Source organism: Idiotropiscis lumnitzeri, chromosome 1 (genome assembly GCF_059441095.1).
Source record: "Idiotropiscis lumnitzeri isolate Australia: NSW breed Sydney's pygmy pipehorse chromosome 1, RoL_Ilum_1.0, whole genome shotgun sequence".
NCBI lineage: Eukaryota > Metazoa > Chordata > Actinopteri > Syngnathiformes > Syngnathidae > Idiotropiscis > Idiotropiscis lumnitzeri.
In genome coordinates this window covers 21,727,493-21,739,508 of record NC_142391.1, presented here as the reverse complement: position 1 = coordinate 21,739,508, position 12,016 = coordinate 21,727,493, and the positions used below count along the sequence as shown (strand labels likewise).

Here is a 12,016-nt window from a genome sequence, read left to right as displayed (position 1 = left end):
AGCCAAAGAATATAAATGTCTTCAAACGAGTTTAAAAAGTGGACAGAGAGGGGGCTTGCCTAACATATAATGGAAGCTCATTTCATAGAGAAGAACCGGTAACAGAACAGGTGCGATTTCCCCTGAGGCAAAGTCAACAGGGTTGAGAGTAGTCGGTCCACTTGGACCGAACACCATAACTTCTGTCCTCTTTTTGCTAAAATTCAAGAAATTAAGTGATATCCAGATTTTGATTTCCTCAACAAGGGACAAAAGTGGTCTCAAGGAGAAAGCGTCTTTTTTGCTCAGCGGGACAAAGATCTGACTGTCGTCTGCATATAGCAATGGAAGGAAATTCCTTACTTTCGCAAGCTGGAAGCTAAGGGAAGCAAGTATAATGGCCCAAGAGCAGCGGTGGGCTGAGCTGCACGGTTGAACTGGAAACAGTTTGGGCCTGGCAGTGGCCGAGTCTGCTCGGCAACTGGTGGGCCAATATCCTCCCCATGAACCTCATAGTGGCCACGAGTTGTTAGGTTCAGGCCACTGAAAGGTCCAGCCGATCCCGGCCGGGAATATCACCACATTTTCATCATCAGACAGGCTAGGCGCATTCACCTTTGGAAAACGAAAACATCAGCTAAACATTACATGTGCAGTCTACTAAAGATTTTGATCAATTATTATCATTCTATTACCGCACATGCACGCACACACCGGAATGTCTAGAAAACTATTAGTTGTCTCGGCTTGATTTTTACAGGTAATATTTGAACTCAATAGTCGCTTTGGCACTCACGATTGTTTCACTACAGCATCGCTGGCGTGCAGCGTGCACAAGCACAAAGACAAAGCACAGTATTTTAAATGTATTATCTCATTACTGTTTTTGTCATATTAATTATTACATACTAGCCATGAGCGATTGCATAACTATGTTTGGTCTTCGCATGTACTCCAACCAAACGGAACATGTGTTACGTACCTGGAATATTCTGGCGATTTTAGCCACAATCATGTCGCTTTCCTTGAGCGTCAGCCTTTTGTGTCCTTTAAAAAGGATGTCCATTGGGAACATGGAGTCCTTTATTTCACCTAAACGACTACCGCAATATGCGAATCAACCAGGCTGAAAAGCGTCAAATTAAAAATTGAACATTGAAAGTGGATATACGGAAATTGAAGTCCTTTTCAGAAAACGCCACATGTTGTTATTTTTGAAGAAAGGTCGTTAAAATGGTTAGCCTATTTTTCTTTTAAAAATGAAAATCACAAATAGATCCCTCAATTTGTTTATGAAAAGAATGAACGCAAGGTCCTCGGACACACACCATTTTCATGTTTAGCTGCAAACACGCTTAAATGTGAGGACACACTTGCACAGGCGTAAAGACACAAAGTCCACAAAGCCTTCAAAGCTTAGCAACAAAGCATTAACAGAGGCTCTTTTGCTGTTTGACTGGTTCCATTAAGTACTTTTGAGTGCAAGCGGAGCTCCAAGCACAGAAGTGTTGACGTCGCAGACGTCTTCTTATTCACTGTTCTGTGACACACTAAAGAAACTCATTAGTTATGCATTATTCTAGCTCTGGTGAACTGTCCACTCCATGTGATGGCGTTACCATGTTGTTCACATGAATTCAGTGTTAAGTGCAGACTGTGAGAACGTAATGAATGGTTAAACGTGCGCCCTCGCAGAGAAAAATGCAAATAACAGAGGTTGGGATCCTCCATGGGTCTATGATTAAAAAAGAGTGCATTTCCTCGCAATGGGCCAATCCCTGAAGGAAGTGTATGGGTGTCAAAAGATATAAATAGAAAATAATGATGTATTGTCATCAAATGTTCCGAAAAAGCTATCAAGAAAAACTCTAATGTACAATTTAATTTTATTTACAGTTTGGAAATGTGGTATGAAAAATTCAACATTCCCGCTGCATGTAGTCAATATTGTTGTATTTAAATAAAAAGTTAGTCGTAAAATATTTTGAAAGTGAGCCCAAACTAGAAAAATCCTTATTGACCATAAAACTATTAAACTAAAAATATTATATTTTATTATAGTGATATAGTTAAACTATTTATAGAAAGCAGATAAACTTTGAGTGTAAATGATGCCATTTTTGATTTACAGTATAAAGATAGTAGACAAGAAACAACTTTATTCATATAGCACGTTCTTATAAAAGGCAACCGTGTGCTTCATGCATCCAAAAGCACAACACTGAAGAGCATTTAAAGGCATCAAAAGTAGCTTACTAAGAATTACTCACAATGTCCATTGACAAAATTTAAAACCAATTCCAAACAAAAGATTTACAGGCATTTAACTCATTTATTGCCATTGATGGCAAAAGACGTCAAAGATGTTTTTTTTTATTTTTTTTTCTACTTGGCTGGTAGTGAATGAGTTAAAAACAAAGTAAAGTCATAAACGGTAGCTTTCTTTCATGACAGTGAAATGGATTCTAAACGCTTCAAAGAGCTTAAAGGGTTGGGGGGGGGCATAGGTTTTAACCAAGATTTAAGAGCATTAACACTTGGGGCTGACTTGGCTTCTCTTGCCATCTTATTTCCCTTGGAGTGCAGCAAAACAGCTGAATGCTGCTTCATCATGTTTGCTTTGAAACCTGAGCTCCACTAATTGACCCAAGTCCGCAGACCTCAGAGCCCAAACCATTCAGTGGTTTTTAGACCAGAAGCAGAATTTTAAAATCTACAACTGAGTGGGAGCCAGTGTAATAACACATGAAATTGTAACCTCTGGGAAAAGTCATTTATTCAATTCAAGTTGAAGTGGTGAAATATTTTGGCAAAAGCCACAAAGCTATGAAAATCTATTTAATGTTTAGACAAAGCTGTTGATTGAATAAACAGCACCTCCCTTTCAGTAAGCAACAGTCAGGCGAGGGACGTTTAAACCAGAGCGGTTTTGTGTGGCGGCGGCAACGCCCTGGGACAGCACCCAGCTGGAGAAAAAAAGAGTGGTTGGGGCGCATTTTGTTTACCTTACTTCTCTCAACATTTCACATTCCGCTCCCACAATGCACCGGGGTGTTGTTTGCTGGGCCTGCAGGCTTCCCACAGTCTGTAGATCGACAATTCACTGAAACTCTGTCACTCAATTTTATTGGGTCTCAGCCACACGACCTTGATGAAACAAATGGCTTTCAAGACCTGGCTTATGGTTTCAGGATCAGGTTCTGGTTCCAGGGGTGGCTTTGCGTGTATGTCGACCTTCTGGAGACCGTGAAAGTGGCAGTGAGCCCCTGTCCTTCCTACCTTCCTTCCTTCCAGACCATTCTTCCATCTCTCCTTCCCATCTTTCCTTCCACCCATTTCTTATTTCCTTTGTCCTTGCTTGCTTCCTTACTTCCCTTTTCGATCCATTTATCCTTCCTCCCTTTCATACTATCGTTGTTTCTTTTATTCTCTCCATTTTTCCTGCCCTTCCTTCATTTGCAATTATAAGGCTACCGGCTGAATGGCCATTTATCTGCCATGCGGTCATGTTGCCCCCTAGTGCTTAAAGGTAGCAACTACATTTAGTACAGCGCTGGAAAAAAATAAGAATCGGAAAAAACAAAAGTAAATCCGCAAAAAAGTGCGCCGAAATACATGACAGTTTATTATAAGATGGTCATTAAATAATGTTGTTGGCATTGAGGTGACTTATTGTAGCCAGTTAGTTTGGTAGATACAACAATGCAGACAATGAGAGTTAGATTACCAATGGTAGTAAAATAATTATTTGATAACAGAACCTGTGAACGTTATCTCATCTTAATCCTGATACTAAAAAACGTAGTTTAGCATTTGTTAAAAAAAAAACAAAAAAAAAAAAACAGCAGTGGCTGTTAGCTTAGAGTTGATACGAGAAACCTAACCGTCAGCACCCACAGCATTCAACTAACAGCCAATAAGGCCATTTTAGAATTGTTTCTGGACATAGATTAGTTACAACTACCTTAGCATTGACACAAGACAGACATCTAACCTAACTTTGCATCGATACTGGAGGTCAAAAGTGGGTGGTCTTTGCCCAGAATTGTATTGAGAAAACAACCATGGCTTAGTTGAGGATTGTTTAACGGAACAGATAGCAAGACTCAGCTGACAGTTAGGCCTTTCTCGTTTCTTCCTTGATGATTGGTTTTAGATTTCTTGTGTCTGAACACATTTAATGGCGAGAATCCAATACCTTTTTGTACATCATCGCAAGAGCCCTATTGATTTTGAAAAATATAAAAGTGCCCTCAAAGACTTCAACCAAAAATTGAAGGATTATTTCACAGTATCATAGAAACAATCCTATTGATCTATTATGCCATAGTGAGAATCCTGTTGATTTTGAACTGCACTTTTTATTAAATATACTGAACTGCTGCACCTTTCTTAGTGACAGTATGGAAACTGCGCTCAATTGAACCTTTGTTGCAACTGGCACTATGCCTGAAGCCAGAATCATGATGATGAAGACGAGGTTGATGAAGAAGGGGCCTCCCATAAGGCCGCATGTCATTACATAAAGCAATTAGAGAATGATGGATGGTGGGAGGATGGGGGTTCACTGTTGGGGCCCCCGGGATGATGAGGTGAGATGCTTTTCTCATGATGACAATGTGGCGTGTTGCATGTTTACCATGATGTCACCACTCCAGCTCCACTGGGAACATGTCATGACATCAATGAGTCGAACAAAAGATGGTCAGTGACCGTGACAGTTAGCTTAGCTCATGTTAGCATTGATGCCATGAGACAAAAGTCAGTGGTTTGACCTTAGCATTTTATCTGGAGGCTTGCCACTTCAATATTGGAAGCCAAAATGAGTGGTTTTATCTTAGCTTAGCATTGACAATAGAAATAGATTGTGAGCATTAGCTTAACTTTGGTACTACAAACAGGCTGAGAGAATTAACAATGGATAGTGGCTATGGTATAACAAACGGATGGATAATGCCAATTATCTTAGTTTAGCATGAATGAATATAATCGCCAACTGGCAGAAAGTTTAGATTTTATAGGTTAAACAAATTTAGCGTTGATACTACAAACAGGTAGTGACTGTTGACATATTTTTAGCATTACCACTAGAAACAAATACAATGTTTTGTCGTTATTATTATTTTTTTCAAGCAATCCTTTTTATGGGTTTTTACTTACTTACAGGGATACCCTCACATGGGAAAAGAGGGCTAAAGTTAGCATTGTTACTCAAAATAGATTGACAGCGAAAGCTACATCTGCCTCAGCATCACCTTAGCTTAGCATTTTGAGTTGCTTTTTGTATGAATAGTGCCATATAAATGAAATATTGATTGATTGATTGATTGATGCATGATAGAAGCTGGAAAGTGGTTTTAGTTTAGGATTGCATCTCGACGCTGACAAAGAGAGTTAGCTAAGCTTTTTGTTGATGATGGAAACTAATAGCGTAAGTTCGTCGGGTCGCATTAACTATCAAAAATAGATTGTAACTGTTGGCTCGGCTTTGACAGGTACAGGAAGCAATAGAGGGAGGTTTTTAGGTTTGCATTGTTCTTGGAAAATCAGCGTGGCAATTTAGCTTTGATAATTGAAGATGAGGATTGTTAACTTAGCCTAGCATGAATAGTGGGCTAATAGTGAGCTAGTTTAGCGTTGATTATCGCGTCAATGTGTGATTGTATTATTGCAACAAGCGTGCCATATTCAATCGTGCAGCAGAGGGCAGTGTTATCCAAAAAGTGGATCATCCGCGCCTGAGTGAACTTTTCAACTGTCTGCTCAGTGGTGAGATTATTCTTAAAATGTTCTTATTATGAAAAAGTGCTGAATGAAGACAAATGTTTGGCATCGTGACAGCCTTACTGAGAAGTGCCTTCTTAACTATTAGCTGCTTCCTGGACAAAAGTAATGACTAAACAAATTAGACTTCGTCATTTTATTTTAAAGTGGAAGAACAGGTAAAACCTCAAATAGAAATGAGAAAAGCCATTTTATCTTTAATAAATTATAAACTATTGTTTAACTACAAAATATTTCAAATAATTATGAAAAAGAGGTCAACATTTTGACAGTTAGCCTCAATAACTATTCACTGTAGCAATGTGATTCACATTTTCATGAACCTTTTACAAATATTACACTTTATGTGAAAAATATTAATGTTATCATTACGCAAAAAGTGACGAGAGTCACATTTTTGGTGGGCTCAAGTAATGACTAATCATGGCTCAGCTTGCGAATGTCACATGACCAAGATCAGAAAACAAGTGAGCCTTGATTATTTGCTATCTGAGCAAATGTGATGTCATCTTCAGTCGACAGCTCGTGGCAAAATGGCCGCCCTCGAATGGATGAAAACAAGCAGATTAAATTCTTATACTGCAAATGCAATATTAATCAAAATACAATGTTCAGACTAGTGGGGTCGCATGGAACATATTATTGTAAAGAATTTTTTAAATATTCCTCACAGTAATTAGCCCAGTTTGATGATTGTTTTAAGGTGGAACGGCAGGTAAGGTTGATAACTGAGCAAAATATTATAGTTTATCTTTAAACCATTCCCCTCATTATGAAAACGTGAATTAAATCACGTCTTTCAAGCGATGATTTTTGTCATGTGACAACTCCTTAACCACATCTTCTCAACGCTTCACTATAATTAAATTGCCCTGAAGAGAAAGCTTGAATTAACTACTGACAAAAAAAATCCGTTCATATGTGAATTACTCATATTTGAAAAAGAGGTTATTTGAAAAAGTCAAATGTCTCTCCTTAATTGTCGAAATTTGATTGAAAATGAGCCCTATTTGGCGGAAGCTTTTTTTTTTAGGTGTAACGCCGGGTAAAGGAATACCGAGGTGGAACTTATTACATTGTCAATGTTGTTTTTTTTTTAAATAAACTATTCGATCTTATTTATAAAATGTTCTTGTTATTACAGAAGGCATTAAGTCAAACTTTGGTCCCGGCTGAGGAGTGCCTCCTTACAAACCGAGTGCTGGCACTTGAGCGTGGAAGGGGGTGGGGCCAGAAGCCTTTTGGGAGGGAGAGAGGGAAAAAAAGTAAAAAAAAAAAAAAATCACGTGTTTGAGATCAAAGGAGATACGCTTTGTAGAGGAGGGCGGGGTTAGGAGGGAGGGGTGAGAAAGAAAGGGGGGCGGTGAGGAGGAGGAGGAGGGGGGGAGCGAGGAACCAAGGGGGAGGAGGCTTGAGCAGCAGCCAGTGTCATTGACAGACTCTCAGTGAACTAAACACGCTCCCCCGGTGTGTTTCCGCACATTTTTGCTCCTTATCCCCCCTCCCCTTAAAAAAAAAAGAGAAAGGGGGGGAGAAAAAAAAATAATTTTCGGCGCATCGCACCACGGTCTCGCCTCGCGTCGGCCATGCCGTTCCGCTCGGCGCCGCAAAGCCAGCCGGCGAGATGATAACGACGACTACCAGGACGACAACCAGGACGACTACCAGGACGATGCTGCTGCTGATGCCGACGTTGGTGGCGCCGTGGCGGGGCAGCTCGGAGCGGGACTACCCCCACCAGCACCACTACCACCATCCCGGCTCGTCGGCGGCGGCGGCGCTGCTCTTCCTCGCCGCGGTGCTGGCCGCCGAGCCCGGCGTCGCCCTCGCCAAGGATACGGCCTATGTGGAGGTGGTCCTGTTCGAGTCCAGCGCCAACGGGGATTACACGACGTACACGACGGGCTTGCAGGGACGCTTCTCCAAGGCTGGAGCCACCATCAGCGCCGAGGGGGAGATCGTCCAAGTACGTGTCAAGTGTCTCGAAACACGCTGCTTTCTAACTTTTCCTTGGCGGAGGTTGACAGGAGGAGTGTGTGAGCGTGCGTGTATGTGTGATGATGGTACGACTTTGCAGCCCCAATGCGGTCACAAGATGGCTTCTATCTGGTGGAATTCATTCACGCTGGCAACTTTCTTTCCCGTTTGTTATCCAACGAAAAGTTTGTCAAGTTTCTTTCTGTGGTTTGTGCACTTTGGTTGCACGCATGCGGTGTTTTGCGTGGTGCACAACCCCCAAAAAGTTCGTTTTGTTGTTTGGGATTTTTTTTAATGAAGGGGTCTACTTCCGGCGTTGCACACAGAAAACACGATGGTGCGTTCAGGTGCGCAAGGTTTACTTTACGTTTGAGCGTGTTCAAAAATCGCTTCTTGCTTCACGTTGTGTTGAGAATGCTTCGTAAATCTCCCATGTTACAACTTTATTTTTTCGATATATTTGAACGCGGGCCCGATTGGTGAGTTGTTAAGAGTTCTAATGTTTGTTTGTTGTCTTGTTTACACCTTTAATGCAGCATATTGACGTCACATTTAATGCCCAGACTGCCAATTAACCGTATTTCCATAATAATCAACATGTATACAACTCTGACTTACCACTGTAACGTTATAGCTGACGTCTAAGTAAAGTCCTATGTGTTTAGACCGCCAACTAACTGCATTTACACATCTTATTTTGTGCAACATATTTATTCATCTGTAACAAGTATACACTTCTAATGTACCATTTTTAACGACAGAACACGAATGCACTTTATTTCCATCTATATTAATGTCTATGCACCTTAAATGTAGCCAATTGACATCAGATGTGACGTCCATGCACATTTAAATCATATTCAATGACTATAAACATCCACCGTATCGTAATTTCGTCAATATTCACCCTATGTCGGCTATTAAATGTAGGCTCTGCTATATTTATATAATTTATCTATTTAATGTATATCCCTCTAACGTAATGTATCATATTTAATGTCTATAACTCAAATGTACCATTTTTGTGTTGAACGGCCCATACCAAATGGTGAGTTCAGGTGCTCGACTTTTGTTGTGGCGAGTTTCAAATGATTCTTTTTCTTGCCTCATGGACTTGGCTGCCATTGTGTTGAATGTGCCTCGTAAATCTCGGATGTTGTTTTTACAAATATTTGATCGGAAGCCCGATTACGGAGCTGATAAGGCTTTCAGATGGTTGTAATGTTTGTCGTAATGCTTTGATATTTGATTTGTGTGTACACAAGGAGTACATACCTTTGCAGTTTGGTCATTGTCTTCAAATGTAGGTCAGGATGTGCGAAGAAACAGGCCTGAAGAGGCTTATAACTTGTTGAAAATGAACCATATCGATTGAACACATCAGCAGGCACAAAGAATGATGGTTTTGTGTGTGCATTTTTGAGTGTTTTGCTTTGCTTAGTTCAGCATAGCTTAGCAGGTACACTGCAGGTGCCCATGTAGGACCAATTTGGTCTGTTTACAATTCTGAGCGGATGTAAACCAACATCACATGAAACTAGTACTTGTTGCCTGTGGTGTATTTAGACCACATTTAAAGGGATCCTTTACTAATTTTGCAATTTTCAGCAGTAAAAAGTAAAAAATTTTTCCTAATGAATGTGATAATGTCATAATTTTTCAAGTACAAATAATACCCTTTAAAAACACATTTTGCCTGTTGCTGTTGACTGAAAATGACATGTATTGAAGGCTCAGGTGACAGCCAATCACGGCTCAGCTTGCGAACGTTAAGTGTGTCGTGATTGGATTCTTACTTAAAAAAAAAAATACCTTTGCCCTTTCCCACATTTCCATCATACTGAAGGCATCCCCCACAAATGTAGCATGTGTGCGGCATATTTAAGTCTGTGCCTCCACAAGTTCATCGCTGTGGCGTGAGTGACACATGGCGGGATGAAAAATGTCTCCCGCTCGTGTTTCTCCTCCTTCGTGGCCGTTTTGGCGCCGCCCGGCGACCACGCGCGAGCGCCGGACGTCGGCTTTACGTCGGAAAACCGCACACAGTCTATTTAGGTTTGCCCTAGCGTAGCCGGCGACCGCTTGGAGGCCGCCCGTGTTTTCTCTCCGCTTATAATGACACCGTTTTTTTTTGTTTTGTTTTCCCTGCGTATGATTGATGCATGTGATGTCCTGAAGAGTATAGTTAGCTACCCTGTTGTTGTAGCACTCGGCTGGAGAGAAAATATTTGGGCTGTCCGAAGAGGCCTCTCGGATGTTTTATACTATGGACTTTTTATTATTTATTTTCATTATACTTTGTGGATTATGTATAGATGTGCTCTCGTGCAAGGTGTAACAAGCGAGAAGATCCATCACGTTAATCCTTTGACACTTACAATGAATATGACTGCACATGCCTTGGACTTTTTTTTTTTTTTGACTGTTTGGATTATTTCCAGTTGTTCATTTCTATTGTGCAAAGTAGCCGTTAATGTGAGTAACTGACGAGAAGATCTGCAGTATTATTCACTCGAATCACATATTCCATGTGTGCATATTACTGCGCATGCCGTGGACTGTATTTTGACTCGGTGGATTATTTCTAGAACTTTTGGTTATTTCTAATGCGCAAGGCGGTGGTTGTTGTCGATAAGCGGTGAGAGGAGTAGTTTCATAATCAAAAGATGCACACGTACCTGCGCATGCCACTGACCTCGACTAATGTTTGACTGTGTGGATTATTGGTAGTTGCTCTGTTTATTCCTATTGTGAACGGTGGTGTTTTTTTTTTTGTTTGTTTTGTTTTTTAACTGTGTAGACTTTTTCCAGTCACTCAGTTTATCTGTATTATACAAGGTGGCAGTTATTAAAAACTGGCGAAAACAGCAATCACATTAATTATAAGATGCATGCATTTCATGTGACTGAGAACGTATTAACATTGTTATTTTGGTTTGTAAATTTTTTTTTACAGATGTTGGCAATTGTCTTAGTCTGAAAAACAAATATCAGTCTGCTTCCACAGAGGACTACAGAAATCTGGAAAGGTTTACTGTTGAGAGTTTGAAATGCTGATGATGTATGTGTAATTGCTAATCAAAATCGTTCGGAATAAATTTGATAAGTTGTCGATTAATTGTTGGCCCTCTAGATTTTAGTCATTTGGGGCACCAAATACAAACCTAGTCATGAAACTCACTTGCGCTTTTTTGTTGTTTAATAATGCATAATCAATTTTTTTCCGATCAATCAATGGGCTAATGCAACCTTTGACTGCGAACTTCTCAGACTGAACAGCAACTGAAATCAATAGGACATTTTAAATTGAATCCCTGTGAAAATCTAGGGTGCCTCCACTTAATGGATGGGTCGATTTAATTGGTTGATATTAGCCCTTTTCAAAAACGCCAAATTTTTCACCAATATTAACTCGTTACAGCACAAGACAAAGATGATGACATTTAAACAAACTAAGCATGTTCGATACTACTTTTTTTTCAGACTGATACCTGTATGAGTAGTCGACCTTTGAGTACTCACCAGTACAGAGTACTGATACTTTGGATATATCAAATTTCACACCAGGAGAACAAATTGTAACGCAGATGATGATTGGCCGATGTGTCAAACTGCTCCAATATAGCGCCATCTATTGCCCAGGAGGTCTTACTCAATGTCAGATTTTGCCTTTGGTATCTGAACTGGAATCTGCATCCTCCATGAGTACCTGATACCCTTTTCTCGCTGGTGTTAAGTTAAATCCTAAAGGACAAAATATTGTATAACAGTCCAATGTTCTTCCTGTAATTCACAACTTTTGTCATTTATATATTTTGTTTAACTTGTCAGCCCATTCATCGGTTATCGGAATTTCATTTGGCCAAATATGAGGCTCGGCCTAACAAAAAAAAAATCCAAAGGGTCCAGGCTCTATTTCTTGCTTGAGACCTGTAAAATGTGAGCAATAAGACTCTAACAAAGTTAAGCTTGGCGTCGTTCGCTATACCTTTTGGAGCTGGCAGCACTTGTGTCGCGACGCATTTAGACTATAATGACAGCTCTGGTGGTTTGAAAAGGCATCCAGCGCTCCTTCTCCTGCCCGCCGCACGCTGGAAAGCCCAAAAGCTGGGCCGTAATGGGCCCGTCCCAGACGGGAGGTGCCACGGAGTGGGACAACTCCCAGAAGCAGCAGCGGCGGCGGTACGCGAGCGAAAGTCTGGAGCTAGCTGCTCTCTCCGTTTCACAGCTGGATTTGACTTTCATGTCCGGGCCAAAGTCAACCCCCCCCTTCCTT

At 40.7% G+C, this 12,016-nt stretch overlaps 1 protein-coding gene across 3 annotated transcripts in view; it reads left to right on the top strand.

Moving 5' to 3' along the window:
* The first annotated feature begins 7,142 nt into the window (after positions 1-7,142).
* znrf3 (zinc and ring finger 3) overlaps positions 7,143-12,016 on the top strand; it is a 61,655-nt gene continuing 56,781 nt past the window's right edge. For 2 of the 3 annotated variants that reach the window (XM_088288170.1, XM_088288165.1), the window contains exon 1: positions 7,143-7,729. In XM_088288170.1, the coding sequence (XP_088144296.1) occupies positions 7,388-7,729 (342 nt within the window). In that variant the 5' untranslated portion in view covers positions 7,143-7,387. Of the gene's footprint in view, positions 7,730-7,750; positions 8,220-12,016 lie in introns of those variants that run through there. The other variant, XM_088288175.1, reaches the window with a different exon arrangement.